The 18,198-nt window shown below is 46.6% G+C and overlaps 1 protein-coding gene across 4 annotated transcripts in view; it reads right to left on the minus strand.

The window, feature by feature from the left end:
• Nucleotides 1-18,198, minus strand: part of ITGA9 (integrin subunit alpha 9) — a 353,430-nt gene that overhangs the window by 292,030 nt on the left and 43,202 nt on the right. For all 4 annotated transcript variants that reach the window (XM_077865823.1, XM_077865822.1, XM_077865824.1 and 1 more), the window contains exons 6-10: nucleotides 13,869-13,998; nucleotides 10,907-10,992; nucleotides 8,536-8,604; nucleotides 3,873-4,010; nucleotides 1,207-1,312 (exon numbers count right to left, since the gene is read on the minus strand). In XM_077865823.1, coding sequence (XP_077721949.1) covers nucleotides 1,207-1,312; nucleotides 3,873-4,010; nucleotides 8,536-8,604; nucleotides 10,907-10,992; nucleotides 13,869-13,998 — 529 coding nt within the window. The remainder of the gene's footprint in view (nucleotides 1-1,206; nucleotides 1,313-3,872; nucleotides 4,011-8,535; nucleotides 8,605-10,906; nucleotides 10,993-13,868; nucleotides 13,999-18,198) is intronic.

Below are 18,198 nucleotides of genomic sequence, written 5' to 3' on the forward strand. Positions count from 1 at the left end.
AAGTTCCTACCTCATTCTCACAGGAAAAAAAAAAAAAATCATTGACTCACCCAATAAAAGAAATGCAAATAGAAACCACTACCCAAATTTCTGTCAGAGAGGGGAATTCCATAAACTAAGGCTATTGCCTGAAAAAGTTGACTCTGTTCCGGGAGAAGGGACTGGTATAGGGTGGCACTCACTTCCCCCCCACAAAAATTGTTACCCTCACACACTGACAACCCCTGGAACAAAGCTGAGATCTTCCTGACTTTCTTCCCTTTGCTTCTAACAAAAGTCATGTGTTTACAGAAGTGAGGTCAAGGGTGAGGGGCATACGCTCACATGACCTCGAGAGGTCCTCTGTGGGCAGGGGCGTGAGGGTATCAAAGGAGCCTGGATGTCTGGCCTGAGGCAAGAGCTGCCCCCCAGCCTGTCCTCTGCCACAACCATCACCCTGGAGACATGTCTGTGCCACTCTAGACAGAGCTTCCCACAGGTCCTGATGTCCTTCTACTGCATATACAGTAAGCGGGGGCGGGGGGGCACTGAACAGGCCAGAAACAGGAGCCAAGAGGCTGTGAAGGTATCTGCAGTCCAGACAGAATTGGAAACTGGGTGCACACAGCTGCAACCTCTCTGCAGGGACACATGCAAGACTATCCCCTTGCTGTTGCTCTCACAGCTGAGAATGTCTCAGTCATCCCTCAATCGTTGTACTAACTACACCGTAGAGGCTCAGATTGAGGGCTGGTAGCGGGAGAAAGCGGGTTCCACTTCCTCAAACACGTCTGCTTCAAGAAGCCCCAGTAGGGATCCCTGGGTGGCGCAGCGGTTTAGCGCCTGCCTTTGGCCCAGGGCGCGATCCTGGAGATACGGGATCGAATCCCACGTCGGGCTCCCGGTGCATGGAGCCTGCTTCTCCCTCTGCCTGTGTCTCTGCCTCTCTCTCTCTCTCTCTCTATCATAAATAAATAAAAATTAAAAAAAAAAAAAGAAGAAGCCCCAGTGGCCCGGCCCCAGGTGCGTTCGCACCGCAACACTCAGCCAAGAATTCCGGGCTGACAAGAAGCTACCACGCAGAAGCAGAGCCCAGCCCTGAGTGCCTGCATGGAGCACATCTTCTCCAAGGGCAGCCCTCCCTACGGGGGCCTTCCAAGCAGGCAGGCAGATCCAGCAGCACATCATGTCAGGGAGAAGCCAGAGGGCAGGTGCAAGCTCACTGACCTGGGAACCCATCGTCATCAAGGTCACCCAGGCTGGCGATGCTCTCCCCAAAGTGTGCGTTGTAGGCGCCGTCACCACTCAAGGCCAGTTGCTCCTCCAGGGCTCCCTGGGAAGCAGGATGGAGGAAAAAGTGGAAAACAAAACACAAACAGAACCGAAAAAAACAAACAAACAAACAAACAAACAAACAAAGCTCCGAATGTCACCCTCAAAGTGCACCCATCAACAGGAGACACCCAGGCAGGATTGCAGGCACCTAAACTTCTCTTTCCTTGTGGCAAAAGGAGTTCCTTTCACTTGTGCAGCAGGAAGGATTCCCACAGCCTGAGATGCCTTTTAGAGGGAAGAGGATTCTCACAGTGACCAGCGACCCCACCTCTCCCTTGTCTGGACACTCCGTAAACCCACCTACCTACATACTTATCACCACTGAATCTTCTCAACTGCCCTGACCTTTTCCTCTGCAAAGTTGTTTTACATGGGCATGCATATTTCTATTTTTTCTCTTCTGTGACTTTTAGTACAAAGTTGCTTTACAAGGTACATGTGATTAGTAATCCAACACCCAGTAGTTCTTGGCCAGAGTGGGGGGCATACACAACATGCCTGTTCTCGTTGGACTCAGATTTGCATTTCTCGAGCAAACACCAGATAACAAAGGGAGGGAGCTAATGGTGTATGGTGGCAGTAAAAGCCATTTGAGGATACCCACTCTACCCCAAATCACTGACATAATGTCAGTATCAGAGTATTAAAGTGCAATCTGAGATTTTGAGGCATAAGAATGTCTAAATCTGCCCTGGCATAGAGGAACCCTGGACTCACTGCACACCCACAAGCCATCCCAAGGAGTATCTGGCTTTAGATCAGACCTCGTGGCTCCCCCCACTTTACAGATGAGGAAACCGAACCACTAATTTTAAGTTATTTGTCCACATTGCACAGGCTAGAATGTGGAAAACCCAGGATCCAGGTCCATCTAACTCCAAAGTCACCATTTTCCCATTCCTCTGCACTGCTTCATAATCATTCATCAAAGAGAGGGAGATTCAACAGATATACTACCCTTGTACTTAGGGAAGCCACACGGGCATTAAGATACATTGGTTGGGTGTTGGAATGTGTGGGCACAATGTGGGGAGTTATCCTGCTCTAAGATTCCACACCCTGATTTAGACACACTGTTGAGCTATTGAGCTGATCACCTTGCTGCCTGACAAGGTCATACCTATGTGAATGTTTCATTCTCCTACAAATAGAGTAGCCAGCAGCCACTGACTGTTGCTGAGCTCATCTCCATAATGACCACCTCATTTCTCCCCACACCAGCCTGTCCCTTTCCTGGAATGTCAAGGGGGCTGCAAGTGCCAAGCATCACTGCAGGAGGTACCAGGAAGTATCTTCGGTCCCAGGTTTTGGATTCACTTCCTTAAAGAGTTTACAAGCATCTGAGAAAGCCCACGGCTCTAACATTCCCTGGCTCCTCTTCACATGGCTGCCCTTTCTTTCTGACATCTGCCCACCTATAGTTAAACACCATTGTCCCCTCCAACTGAATTAGTTATCCAACTAGGATAACTAGCATCTTGGTCACCACTTAAAAGTGTACTTTTTTTTTTTTTTTTTTTTTTTACCATGAAAGAATTACATTCTTGCTCTTTGAGTAAAGATAAAACTAAAAATCTATCCAAGGCTTACCACCCACAAAGATCTGTTATTAACATTCTCTATGCATTTTGTGTATTTTTATAAAGGTTGTTTGTAGAGCAAGTTTTCATCCTGCTTTTCACTGATTACCGCATAACCATTTTCTCATGTTTGGTGACAAAATTGATGCATTTAACTCTCTTGTTGAACATTCTTAATTCTAGATGCTGAAAAGATTCTGCTTTCTCACTGGTCTCCCACCTCCACTGTGCATTACTCCCCCACTCTATCCCCCCAATCCTCCACTCAGCTGCAAAGGGGCAGAGGCATCTTTCTGACACCATCACCCCCCTTTCATGGTCCTGCAGGATAAGGGCACCACGATCATGGCCCTTGGCCACTGCACTGGTCCCCAAGCAACCCCCAGAACTAAGTGGTCCTACTGCCCCATGCCTCATCCCACTTGCCCAGCTCCCAGCCCACCCCTGCCTGTCTGCCTAACTCCTACTCCTTCAGATTCATCCCAGCCATTGCGTCCTCCAGGAGGTTTCTCTGCTCCCCTGGGCATGTGCATAGATACTTCCAGGGAGGGAGCACAACTTCCAGGGATCCAGCTGGCCTAGGTTCAAATTCCAGCCCACCACTTCTAGTTGTGTGATGGGGGGCACATTATTTAACCTCTCTGGGCCCCGTTTTTGCATCTGAGAAATGGGACCCCGGATATTACATTGAAATCATTTATAGAAAACAGGAGGCACAGTTTCAGGTACATAATAGACACTCAAAATCAAACAACAGACATTACAATTTTTTTCAACCCCTGTATGTTTGCAGTGATAACACTGTGTACAGCTTTCCATTAATGGAATGTTGAGCTTTCTGAAGGTGGGAAAAGAGTCTTTTCACTTCCTCTGGGTTATGGGGCCCAGTGCCCAGCCCAGCAGGGTCTCAATCACTCTTTGCTGGACAGATGTCCCCCCACACACACTCATCCACATAGTGCCCAGCACTGTACTCACATTTCCTCTGTTGATGTAGACGGTGACCTGCCCCTCATCTCTGATCTCAGAGAACATGGGGGCCCCCACCAGCAGGTCAGAGAGGCCATCTGCGTTCAAGTCAACTGCGCATAAGGAGGAGCCGAAGTAAGAGCCCATCTGCAACCAAGTCGAGTTGCAACAAAGCGTTCAGTGTCTGCCCTCACACAGGAGGTCCTCACTTTCCTCTAGCCCGCTGCTTAGGCACTCTTGCTCCCAAGCCCCTCAGAGGCTGTGAAGGCTATGCTGCCCCATAAGCCAGAAGGCCCAGGCCAGTGGTGAAATGCCTGATTTCCCTGGCTCCTGGCAGCTATGCTGGGGCCCCGGCAATGTGAGACCAAAGCTAACAGGCTCAGAGGCCCCCTCCTTAGAACCCTACCAAGGGGAAAACAAGTGGACCAATCCCAGGAGAATACAGTATGGTTTTTAAAAATGCAAGTCGAGGTTGCAAAATGGGTTACAACCATAGTAAAAGTGCCTCATATAACAGACATCTGACAGGGCCAACCATGTAGGAATATGAAATTTTGTAACATAAGGCAAGCTTGAAAAGAAATGCTACATGGGGAAATAGATTCCCCTCCCCCTGGGCCTACTCAGAGCTAAAGCTAACCAAGAAGGCATGAACTCCAATGACAGAAAAAGGTACAACTCCTAAGACTATGTAATGGATAAGGGAACACAACCAGGTTACATTGGCTCTTCCCGTATCACGGCTTACTCCAATGCCTATTACTGTAAATCAGGGGTCTTAACCCCAAATGCCAAAGGGATCCAGACCCGTGACAGAAAAACCATAAGAAAAAACATGTAACATTGTAAAGTTGGTCACAGGTGGCAAGTGACACTTGGTTTCAGTGTCTAACAATGAGTGGTACGGACTGTGGCAAACAGGAGCCCACAGAGCCAGCTACTAGACACGCTCCTACCCAGCCGCAGCCAACTGCTGTCATGAGGGAGGCTGACCCAGAGAAGACCAACCTTCCTGTTTTTTAAGAGAAGCCAAAAATCAAAAATTGTATTTGAGGTGCCTCTTTTTAAAACACAGGCAACTTGGGGGCATCTGTGTGGCTCAGCAATTGAACGTCTGCCTTTGGCTCAAGCCGAGATCCCGGGGTCCTGGGAGCAAGCCCTGCATTGGGCTCCCCACAGGGAGCCTGCTTCTCCCTCTGCCTAGGTCTCTGCCTCTCTGTGTCTCCCATGAATAAATAAATAAAATCTTAAAAAAAAAAATGTGAGCAACTTGTTCAGAATAAAAAAAAACAAACATACCGGGCAGGCCAAACAAAGTTTCACAGGCTGCATCCTTTCTAAAGGCTGCCAGTTTGCAACCTCTTGGAAAGGGAAAAGAAAAAAAAAAAAAAAAGCCATTCTTTTAAAATAAATGTTTTCAAATAAAAGGCCTCTGGTTCTGCTGATGGCAACAAGCATTTTCTTTTGGAGTTGCAGTTTGCAGTTTGTTGGCCGCTGCCCCAGGGAGTGTGAGAGTGGAGGGCACTCCGGTACATTTCCTGCAGTGAACCGGGGGACTGGCGCCCCTCCTCAGTCACATGCCACTTGTGCTCAACCCACCCCACCCTACCACCGCCCATTCCCAGAGGAGAAGCATGTGGGCAATGCCTGAATTCACAGCTGAGACCAAGTTGCCAGTCACTAATTCGGTGGCCTTGCCGATCTTTCCATCTGGACTTTAGCAAAATAAGCAAACAAACAAGCTGGTGAGACCCACACAAGGCCCCGAGGACCAAAGCTGCTAGCTGTTCTCTCTGGCTGAGCCCCATGGGAACAATGTGCTTCATTCCAATGGGCTATTTAACTTGGCATCTTTATCAATGTTCAATCAGAAATCCCTGAACATGAAGTTTCCTATCTAAGTTCTGACATACAAACACTTCAGATACCCTGTTAACTCAATAAAACTCCTATATGGCAATGACATGCTTTCAGGGGTGGGGGGGGGAGGGTGTTCCTTGATCAGAATTCTCCCATAAGTCTGGAAATACAGGGATGTGTGTCTATATTAACATCTGGATTGTGCACATATTGATGATTTCTTAGATGGACTATATGAAGGCTGTCAATCGAAAAAACCCAGAACTTTGAGGTTTCATTTTATTTTGTTTTGTTTTTAGAGTAGGCCAGGTGACAGGACTACCTCACCAAATCCTGGTCGAAAAAAGCAGAAGTGGGCCAGTGGTTGGCTGAGTCAGAACCCTCCCCTGTGTGTGTGTGGCTCCGGACACAGGGGTAAAGCTACAGACATCCTTTGAAAGCCTGGGGTCATGTCCTTTCCCTCTGAAGTAATGGAGAAGTCAGAGAGACTGGAATTTCTCTTCTTCTTGCAAAAAGCAAAATCATATGTATAAAGAGAGTGATCATCTTTTTCAAAATCAGAAAGCTTATGATGGAGTTAAAGCCAGAAAAAATGGGAGAGCAAGATTGAGTGGTGTAAGAAAGGAATGACTCTAGCTAGGATGGTGCAAAGTGAAGGCAAGTAGAGCCCTAATGAAAGTGACAAGTGACAGAGCCATGGAACTGGTGGGTGAAACACCTGGCTCTTCCATCCCCTCTCAGGGAGCCCCAACACATCACAAGGACATTCAAGCAGACATGCAAACCAGTCTGTCCTGGACTCCACGGCGTAAAGTTCTCGGGAAGTGTGCCCAAGTGGCTCCTCAAATGTTGACCTCTCCAACCACCTGCTCTTAAATCTGTTGCCCGAAACATGACCACAGCCAGTCACAGATGAGTGGCCATGTAAATTGTCATTTGCACCAGGAGGTTTTTGAGAAGGAGGGGGGCACAATTATAGGCTGTTAATTATACCAGGATGACCACCCTGGGCACAGGTGGCTGGTGGGGGTGGTGGGCAGGAGGCATGGAGACACAGGTGGAAATGAACGTGAAGATACTCTGAAAACTGGATGACAGGTGTGCTCCAGCTCCACACATCACATTAGAGTACTTAAATAGTATTTATGTGAGGTGATGGGTGTGTCAACTAGCCTTACTGTGATGGATCAAATCATCCATTGAACACCTTAAGTTCACCCAGTGCTATAGGTCAATTATATCTCAGCAAAGCTGGAAGAGGGGGACAGTTCCTTTAATTTTATGCTGTCAAGCCCAGGTATGTTTGCAGGGGAGGGGTGGGGGTCTGGGTTTCCCACAGTAGGCACACTCACCTATTTATTATTTTTTTGTAAGAAAAATATAAAATGTTAGGCTTAGGAGCATTTACATCCTGCTCTTTGGGGCTCTTTCACAAATGGCACTGAGTTACTTCTTGTTGAACTGTCAGGAGTGCCTGGAAAATCTTTTTTGCAGAATTGCTCACAGTCCTTTTCCAGTGCTGTTGCTCTGGGTTTTTAGAAATGTTAAAATAACATAGGCCAGTGTAGTTCCCAGGGAAAACTTCACAAAACTGATTTGGTAATGCATTTTTTTTTAATGGAAAGGATTATGACAATTCTATACCAAGTACACACGTTAACATTGTTAAAATTGAAAGAAAATTCCACTTGTGAGTGGGATTTGGGGAAATGAGAATATCCACCACCAGAACAGTGTGTAATGGTGCCAGGCTGGAGTAGAGCAGGTTTAACCCCACACTGGGCTGGGACACACAGCCTGCCCCACAAAGGAAATAATCGCTTTTCACCCTTTCTTAGGGTGGTGGGAGGTATAACAACCTTCCACATTCTCCTATCTCCTGGAATCTCTCTCCCAGGCCCCAGGGGTCCTGTGCTTCTTCCCAGAGCTCACTGAGGCCTCCACCAAGACAAGCCTCCAAATTACTTTGTTGGCCTCCCAGCCCAAATATGTGTCCCCTGAGAGCAGCCAATCTCTCTCAACAATCTTGTTGGTCTGAGCCACACTAAGGGGTGCAGGACTGATAAGCCTGTGAAAAAATGCTGCTTATTAATCAAAGCACTCTCTACCTGCCTTAATTTCAGACTATGGTGCAGCATAATGGAAACATGCAGGAAATGGAGAGAGAATTAGGGCCAGGATGAAGACAAGACAACCCAAGCAGATCAACCTTGCCCAGGACTAATTTCAAGGCAGCCTTCCCAAGCTATTTCTATTTCCAGGTTCCCAAAGGAGCTGAGTGACACTGTCACACAGTGTCTCTGTGTGACAATAGTCCCTGTGACGATGGTGGCAGGGAGCTCAGGATGAGGAGGAATGGTGCTGGGCCAGGGACACAGGGAGAGTGAGAGCCATTTGCTGTGTGCCTACTTGGTTAGCTATCATGGGTTTGCACCGTACTAAACTGTGATCTCCGGGGTGTTGATGTGTAGGTACAAGAGAGCAGCAGATGGAGGAGAGGTTGCAAAAGGCAGAGAGACCCCGCGAGTCGTAATTTTGATGAGTATCTGAACTATGAAACTATTTTGAACTCTGTGATGTAACTTGGTCATGTCCAAATGCATCTTGCTTCCTATGTCCTAATCAAGCAGGAATTCCACAATCTGCAGGTTACACACAATGCTAAGGAGGTTAAGGCAACTGCATGCGGAGCCACCATACAAACTTAAGGCCCAGGTAGGACCTTTCCACCAATTTTCTAAAAAAATGAACTGATTCCCACATTATGACATCTCATAAGCAAAAAAGAAGATAACAGTGTCAAGAATCTCACCTTTTTACCTGATGCCTGAAAAATCTTAATTAACGTGCCCGATCTTCGATCAGCTCTAAAAATATAAACCTATGGAATGAAAAAAAAATCTAGTTAAGAAGGAAGCCAGGATCAAAGATCTTTACCAGCATTCTCCTGAGAGTCCTACTTAAATCAAGGCCAATGAGGCACAGGGCAAGTGCACTTAAATTAGCTGACAATTAAGAAGTCAGCATTCCCTGCACTTTACCAACTTTGTAAAAAGAATGTCCTTCAATTCCAAGGCAGAAATCACATCCTCTGCTCCTGAACCACATCATTCATGGAAGCCATGCACAATAAGGTCCAAGGAGCTTACAAATTACTAATAAACAATTCAACTCTTGGATGAAGTATGCATTTTCTTCCTTGAAATATTTCTTTCATTCCCAAGAGTTAGAGCTGCTGCAGGTAGAGCAATGGAAGACAGAGGAATGGAAGGGAGTATTTCAGACAAAGCAGTTTTCCAAAGTGATTCCACAGAATATCAGAGCCTTACGATCTGCTTAAGTAAGCAGGAGTTTAGTTGGGGAGACACCAGATTTAAACATTAAATCAATTCCTCTACTGCAGGACTTTGAGAGCCTTTAGTATGCACCATGCATCGCTACCACAAGGAAGATTACTCACAAAGGACTTCCCAAATGCCAGAACTGTGGAAGTTCTTTTTCAAGTTGCATCTTATAGGAAGTGTCCCATGAGGACCAGGGTAGGGGACCCTCCTAGAGGGTAAGAAGCCTCTACCTTAGTGAGAATGTGTTTATGACCTGACACCAGAAACAAATAATCCTGCAGGCCAGAGGTATATTCTAGGGTTCCCGGGAATGGGACAGTCAGCAATTTTGTCAACTATAACCAGTTTCCCCAGCACCTCTCATGTGATCCAAGTGAAAGAAGCATTTTCAGGTTCTTTTTTGTTAGTTGCGTCCAGGATTCTCTCTGTCTGGTTCTATCAGTTATAAAAACTGTTCTCATCCTAAGACTTAACTATCTTGAAACTATCACAAGCATATGCAGAGAAAACAGCACAATCAGATCAAAGTTTGTGTAACTGGTGAGAAAAGGAAGCATTGAGGCATCTGCATGGCTGTGACCCAGGAGGCAGGCGCTTTTAACAATGCTAGGGATGCCTGGTCACATGCAGGCAGCTTCTTTCCCCGGTGACATTATCAGCATGGGGACAGCTCCTGATGCTTCTTCCCTCCACCATGTAGAGGAAATTGTGTGACCCTGAAGGACCCACCTCTCTCCTGACATTATCAGATTCATCTGCCTGCCTCCCCCTGCTCAGTACCATTGCATTTTTATTTATCTGGTTTCATTCTCGAAGATCCTTTCTCCCTAGCACCAGTGGTAGCAGGGTGGGGGGGGGGGGGGAGGTACAAGTTCCAGAAACGAGAGCTACGGTTCCTAACTCCTACCCAGGGGGATCTGGGGAAATGATTCTCATGATGTACCTGTAAAGCCCAGTCAGCTGGCCAGACTGACATGCTGGCTCAAGGCTCCAATTAACAGTAGTTTGGGTCCATCTCTAAAATCCAGACCCCATTTCTCTGAGCCCCTAGAGATATGGCCATACTCTATCCCAGGTCCACCCTATTGCCTCAGGTACAAAGATTATTCCTTTGTTCAGATTTTTCTATCAGAGAACCTATGGAATTTGTCAAAAATTTAGGTTCCTGACTCATGTAGACCTACTCAATCTAGATTTCCCATGCCCTGGAGCTAAAGAACCAGCAAGCATAGTTCTTCATGCTCTTGGACCCATAGAGGCCACAATTCCTAAAGGGACCAGAAAGCCCTGGATCCATGGGGTCTTTCCCATACCCTGGGAAGATCCTTTAGGAGAACTGATCCCACATATTTCCAGTTCAGCCTTTGGACTGAACCAGTCTTGGCTCTAAAACACTGGGAAAATAAATATGAGCCTCCAGGCCTCAAGATAAGTAAAGTCCCAAAGACACTTGGGACTAGACCTGATTCTGTTACGTCAAAGTCAAAATTGGGGAAGGCTTGACAGAGTGGAGCCTGGACAGTGCTGGGTACCATTCCTTTGGAGGACGCCATGATGCCAATGGTCAGTCTTAATAACATCACACACAGAGTGAGCTGCCAAACGCACTGAGATGAGAACAGGGAGATCTGTGAGCACCATTCACTCTCTGATTAAGCTTTCAGGATATGCTCTCAAAAGTGGTCAGAAGGAGGCTGATGAGAGACTCCTCATGGCTTCATTTACCTGCCAGCCACCTAGGAGAATGTTCACATCAAATAAGTGACAAACCTCTATACCAGGGGCAGCATGCTCCCCCCTCGTGTCTGACTCCATGCTATTCCAGACTTTACTCCTCACCTTTCCAATGCCTTCATCCTGTGGAGCACCTCCTACCACATCGGTGGTGAACGGACGAGAGAAGGAGCCGGCAGTCACTGCATAGCCTGTAAGGAAGGGGCGTTCACCGAGAAGACAGTGAGAGAGGGCAGGGAAAAAAAGACCCATCAGAGGAAAAAGGGTCTCAAGCATCCCTTCCCTGGACACCTATGACCCAGCTATTCTTGGAACATAACCTCCCAGGGAACAAATGGATCTTTCTATCAGTCTTCTCACCCTGAAATGGCTCATCTCACAAAAAGTCAGGTTCACAAAAACATGAGGGCAGGAAAGAGTGTTTTCTGGGAGTCCTCTTTAAAACAGGTACTATACTGGGGAGCCTGAGTGGCTCAGTGGGTTAAGTGCCTGCCTTCAGCTCAGGTCATGATCTCAGGGTCCTGGGGTCGAGCCCCACATCAAGCTCCCTGCTCTTGGGGGGAGTCTACTTCTCCCTCTCCCTCTGCCTGCTGCTCCCCCTGCTTGTGCGCTCTCTCTCTCTTTGCCAAATAAATAAATAAAATCTTTAAAAAAGAAAACAGGTACTGTGCTAAATACTTTATGTTTTTCTTTTTGAGATATAATTTTTATATGGTCAAGTGTATACATCTGAAGTATAGAACTCAAAGTGTCCAAATGTACACAGCCATGTGATCACCACCCAGAGTGAATATAGGCACAGACCCCAAACTAGAAGGTTCCCTCCTACCATCTCAAGTCAGTGCTCTCCTACAGGCAGCCACTACTCTTTTTCTATCACTATATATGTATATTTTTTAAAGATTTTATTTATTTATTCATGAGAGACAGAGAGAGAGAGGCAGAAACACAGGCAGAGGGAGAAGCAGGCTCCATGCAGGGAGCCTGACGTGGGACTCGATGCCGAGTCTCCAGGATTCTGTGCTGGGCTGAAGGCAGCGCTAAACCGCTAAGCCACCCAGGCTGCCCTCTATCACTATATATTATGTTTACCTATTCTAGAACTTCACTCAACCTAACACCTGTGACATTCATCCATGCTGAGTATAATAGCAGCCATTCCTTTTTATTGTTGAGCAGTGGTCTACTATATGAAGAGTACAGAACATCTTTATTCTCCTGCTGGGCATCTGGCTGGGCTGTTCCCAACAATCCCAGCATTACTATGAACAAAACTTCTGTGAACATTCAGACGTGTGATTTTGGATGCCGGCAAATTTTAATCTCACAATTCTACGAGGAAGGTCTGATTATTTCTTCCACTTTATAGATGTAGGAACTGAAACTAAACATGGTCAAGTAACATGCCCTAGATAACAATGCAAGATTCAAATCCAATTGGGATGCCTGGGTGGCTCAGTGGTTGAGCCTTTGGCTCAGGTTGTGATCCGGGAGTCCTGGGATCAAGCCCTGCATTGAGCTCCCCGCAGGGAGCTTGCCTCTCCCTCTCCCTGTGTCTCTGCCTCTCTCTCAGTCCTTAATGAGTAAATAAAAAAATCTCAAAAAAAAAAAAAAAAGATTCAAATCCAATCTGTGTGTCTCCAAAGCCTCTGCTGTTAACCACTGTGCCATCTTCCCTCCTGGGAGAAGGCAATAAGTGAGTGGGTGAATAGATGAGGAAAGAATCTGGATGCAAAAGCAATCTAGAAACAAAGGTCAAAGCTGTCTGAGCTTAGTCTAAATGTCTCCTGCTTTCTGAGACAGGCTTGTGGGCAGGCTAAAAGTTCTCCTTTAGCCAGCAGAAACCCATATGGGTGGCCATATATTCCCCAAACCTTGTCTTTGCCTTCAACCTTAACGCTGTGATCACAAGCTGTTTGGATTTTGTGATGACACCATATTGTGGTCAATTCTTATGGACCCTGTGGCCTGACCACATTACCTAAGAGTATTGAGTGATCTCAAAGCCTTACGTGACCCTTGGAAGCCCTGCAGCAGTAAAGGTCTCTGGTACAGAGCAAGGCACGGGTCCCACAGGTTCAAAGGACTTACTCTGAACCCTAAAGCCATACCCAAACCAGGTTCTGGGCTGCCTTCTAGACACGTGTCAGGTCTCCCTGCTGTGCACTGGGCTCTGTAGCAGGTCCTGGAAATGTCAGGCCCGCTCTGCACCTCTGAGGTGCTCCCAGCTGACACCAGAGGTCAACGCTGTCTCCACAGCACACATATGGCAGGCAGCTTCAGGTTTGGAAACCGCAGGTTTAAGCCCCCACTCTGCTATTTACAAGCCATGTGACCTTTTCAAGTTATAGACTTCTATATGCCTCAGTTTCTTTACCTCTAAAATGCAGGTAATGATAGTTGCCTCATAAGGTTGTTTCAGGAATGAAACGAAATAGTATCCAGAACTATAGCATTTAGAACAGGTACTAAGGAAAAGAGCCACACAAAATCTTCAGGTCCACAAGCAAAGACAGGCTATCTCTGTCCCTCAATAGGTACACTGTCATGCTTGCCTGGTGGCTGTTGTGTCTATTTTCTTTCTAGAAGGTTGAAAGGGTTGAGAAAATAAGAGAAATTTTCCTGAGCCTGCAATTAACCTTCAACATTACGCTGCCATCTGTCATGCTAATTTCTGGTTCTTGCTATTTCTATTTGCAACTGGTGGTGTGACCAGGAAGCAGAGGCCACAGCCAAGCAAATGTCAAGGGAAACCAGGATTCCACTGCACTCATTTTGTATCTGAACTTGAGTAATTGCTCAAATAATAAATGAAAATGTTTGCTTCCCTGGAGGTTCCACTGTCAGCTCTGTGATTACACCAGTTTTAATCCAGACCCCTCCTTTGTTCTCTACCTGCTGGGTGAAGGGCTCCATGTAAGGTACCCTCGCTAAGAGCCCACCTAATTAGAACAATAAATGTAAAAGCCAACAAACTCTTCTTTCTACCATAAAGCAATAGTTGGCGAGCCAGGTGAAAATTGTTCCCATTTCCCCTCCTTATCTGTCACATCCCTGAGCTACTCACCCAGGTAAGTGTACCGCCTGTTCATGATCACTTCATCGTTCAGTTTGAAATAGGTATTGTCTGTAAGGTTCAGCACTTTGACTGTCCCAGCCCAATAAAATGAGCCTGGGGCACCCATCACTACCAGCTCCTACAAAAGACAGACCCAAAGGTAAATAAACAGGAAGGATGCTGAGGAAGGGAGCAGGTGATATAATTAGAACCACAGCTGCATCCAATGCAAAGACACTTCACACCAAGGACTTTATTTGGCTGAGCCATGAAAAGTACTTCAGCAGATTCCCTGGCATGATGGAATCCATCATATACACAAGGTCATCGGGAGTAAAGACAAGGATAACGTACCAGACCCCTCTGCTACCCATGGATAAGCTCACATGTACTTTCTCACCTTTACACCAGGATCAGACAAGGAAATGACAAACATCGCACATTGTCCTAAATCATAGAATTCCGGGAAACAGTGCTCGTGAAAAGATACCACCTCCCTCCTGGTCCCCAACCCCACCTGCTTCCTACAGAGGAAGGAGAAAACAAAGATAAGAAGCATCTTTGCAAAAAACAAACAAACAAAAAAAACGGGTACCAACACTCCAAGGAAATCGTCCCCAGTCCTCACTCAGGACATTCTTCTCAGGGATGGCTCTAAAGCTTGCTTTTGGGCCACTGTGGCCCCTGGCAACCTCATAACGAAATCAAGAGAGCAGAGAGGAGCACTAAAGAAGAGGACAGAGACCCCTGGCAGCAAAAGACAGCGCTGCTCTTAAAAACAGGCCCAGAGAGAGGCATCTGGGTGGCTCAGCAGTTGATCATCTTGCCTTCGGCTCAAGTCGTGATCCCGGGATCCTGGGATTGAGTGCCAAATTGGGCTCCCCACAGGGAGCCTGTTTCTCTCTCTGCCTATGTCTCGGCCTCTCTCTGTGTGTCTCTCATTAAAAAAAAAAAAAAAAAAAAACAGGCCCAGAGGGACATCCAGGGGGCTCAGTCACTTAGGCGTCCTACTCTTGGTTTTGGCTCAGATCAGGATCTCATGGGTTGTGGGATCAAGCCCTGCATTGAGCCCTGTGTTGGGAATCTGTGTCAGTGGGGAGTCTGATTGAAATTACCTTCCTCTGCCCCCCTCATTCGTTTCCATGCTCACACGCATGCGCTCTCTCTAAAATGAATGAATTTTTAAAAATAAATTTAAAAAGAATAAATAAAATAAATAAATAATTAAAAAAAAAAAAGACTCAGAAATACAAGACATGGCAGTCTCCAGCATTTGCGTTAGGGGTAAATGGCCCTGTACCCTCAACGGGGTCGAGAGCAGGTCTGTGCTACAGACCCATCCCATGAGCAATCCTGATGAGAATTCCAAGTGCTTCCAAATGATGCATCTACCTAAGGAAGTCAGCGTGGATCCCCATGTGGATTCACCCACAAGGAGAGGCATTGTCACTGTGCTAAAGGAAGCTAGAAGTGATCTAACCGTCTAACAGCTGGCATTCTAAATCATGGTACGCCCGTTCAACAGAATCTGCAGCAGTAAAACTGCTGTTGCTTAACAGCACTGAGACAGGGCAGCAAAGTGCTGAGTTAATGAGGAGAGGCCAAACAATATGCATACTACGATCACATTTTATAAAAGGGCGGGGGGAAGCATGTACAGACAGACAGACATGAAACAAAGACCAGAAGGATTAGCCCTGAATGTTTATGGTTTTTTCCCCACTGTGTAACAGGAATACAGAGATCCCTCCTCTGCCCTCCCTTCTTCTATCACTCTGTATCTTTCTCTGTGTCTCTCCCTGTCTCTCATCCCCAAAATTTGTGTTTTACAAAGTTATAGAACAACGATTAAATGCTGACAGGAAGTCACCTCAGAAAACACACAATGTGTTAAAAATGGAGCACAGGCTGTGTGTAAGCTGTACTGAGGGTAGGTGTCCACTGCCTCCCTGAACCCACTGGGTGACCCTGGCTGAAGCTTTCATTCCTTCCTTCCCCAACAGGGAATCCCTTCTTTTGATTATCTATATTTCCCAAAGTACCTATGTTGCAATAAGAAACAATATAAATTATTTTCATAACAAAATCACTAATTTTGCATTCCATAGTATTAAGCACCTATAATTGTGTAGAAAACCTGACAGATCAATCAAGTCCTTTTGTATGACATTCCCAGGGTAAGGCAACACGGAAACATACAAAATATTTTAGAAAAAGTTATATCCAAAAGGGTCCAAATAAAGACAATTTTAGGGGAAACCTCTCAGTTGTACAAAAACCCCAAAGGTGCAGGCCAGGCAGAGAGTAGACACTAGACACCACAATGTCATCAAGGACTCTCAGTGACAAAAGATACCCACCTCGCCCTTGGCCCTTAGAGTCCCCATGGTTTTTAACATTTTTTTAAAAAGATTTTATTTATTCATTCCTGAGAGACACACAGAGAGAGGCAGAGACACAGGCAGAGGGAGAAGCAGGCTTCCCGCAAGGAGCCCAATGTGGGACTCAATCCGGGATCCTGGGATTATGCCCTGAGCCGAAGGTAGATGCTCAACTGCTGAGCCACACCGTTTTGTTTCAGAAACATCCTTTCAGGCTGACCCCTCTCTGCAGAGCTGGCCTCACTGTCAGAAGCTGCTGCTTTCCGACTAGTCCCTGAAAGCTACATCTTGCTACAAGGACTCTGAGTTTCTAATGACAATTCATAAAGTCACACTGAATTCCCACAGAGCAAACGTCTGAAAAAGCCAGAGCCATCTAAAGAAAAGAAAGAAAAAAAATAAAGAAAGAAAGAAAGAAAGAAAGAAAAGAAAGAAGAAAGAGCACCTGGGCAGGAGAGCAAGCGTATGACCATGGTGGCACTGGGACAATGTTCTGAGTGCCATGTGTGCCGTGGTCCATTTGGAAAGAAATTTAAACAGTAGGGTGTGAGCACAGCCAGAAGAGAAGCCACCAGATCCTGCCTGAATGGCATGTTCCTGGTGATCGAGGAAGGTGGAGCCCAGGAATGGCTGTGGAGGAATGCTGCATTCAGATTCTGACATCCCATCCACCTCCAAGGGAGCAGGTGAGAAACTAGACACTGAGGCATCTCGCTGTTTTATAAAAACATATCACTTGCTGCACTCGTAGCTCATCACTAAAAAAACACAGGTGGGGAGTGCATTCATTCACTCCTGTCCCCTACACTCATCTGTTCTGTGTAAGGGGCTATACTAGTTCTAGGGACATTAGACAGGGGCACCTGGGTGGCTCTGTGGTTGAGCACCTGACTTTGGCTCAGATCAAGATCCCAGGGTCCTGGGATCGAGCCACATCAGGCTCCCTGCAGGAAGCCTGCTTTTTTCCCTCTGCCTGTGCCTCTGCCTATGTGTGTGTCTCTTGAATAAATAAAATTTAAAAAAAAAGAAGAAGGGATATTAGACAAAGGACTTTTTCCTTGGACTTGAGCTCAGAAAGGCATTTGGAATGGGGTGTCTAAAAGCATAGGGCATGGAAGAACATGATAATCAATAGTCTCCATACCAGTGGTACACACCATATGTAGAGCTTTTTCCATCCGCAGCTCTTCATAAGCCAAAATCCTGAGCAGTGCCAGAGACACAAAAGGCTCTCAGGGATACCAGGCAGTAGACACAGTGTTTTCTGATGACTTAAATCAATCCAGCATAAAAATTGAGAGCTGTACATCTAACATATCCCCGCACCCGGTCTCTCAAACATTGCAAAGAGAACAAGACAAGGTAATCTATCTCCTCAAAAACCTCCAACCAAAGCTTTTGTCTGTCTTCCTTCTCCTCTTTGTGCTCAGACTCCTCCCTTGGTTCAAACTAGATGACCTGAGACCTGCAGGGCTGGGGCCGAGGGGTGGGGAGTTCCAGGAACTCCCTGTAGTTGGTTTTCTCATTCACTAGGGATGATGCCTACATCTTTTTGATGCTGTTCACAAGGGTCAGGAAGTGGCACCAATACTTATTAGCTACCACCCAATGCAGATGGTGCAGAGGAACACAACCTTCTCTGCAAGCCAAAGGCCACACCGCCTAACTCACGTGTGGAACCCCTTCCCTGAACAGTACAGGCCTTTTCCCAAGGTGCATTTACTAGCAGAATCTCCATAACTATGGAGGTGTGTGGGTGTGTCTGGTGAGCCTTGGACTTCTCTCTGTACGCCCCTGCAAGGCAGCATAGCAGGGGGGCAGAGGGGCACTTGGCATCTACAGCAGAAGTCTGCGCTCCGGGCTCCCACGGTAGTGCTCCAATGCTGGCAGGGTGCTCTGTCTTCTCTTGCTACGCACAACTGTCTCTATCCTCCTAGGCTACAAAAATAAAGTTCCCA

The sequence above is a fragment of the Canis aureus genome, chromosome 22 (assembly GCF_053574225.1).
Source record: "Canis aureus isolate CA01 chromosome 22, VMU_Caureus_v.1.0, whole genome shotgun sequence".
Classification (NCBI taxonomy): Eukaryota; Metazoa; Chordata; class Mammalia; order Carnivora; family Canidae; genus Canis; species Canis aureus.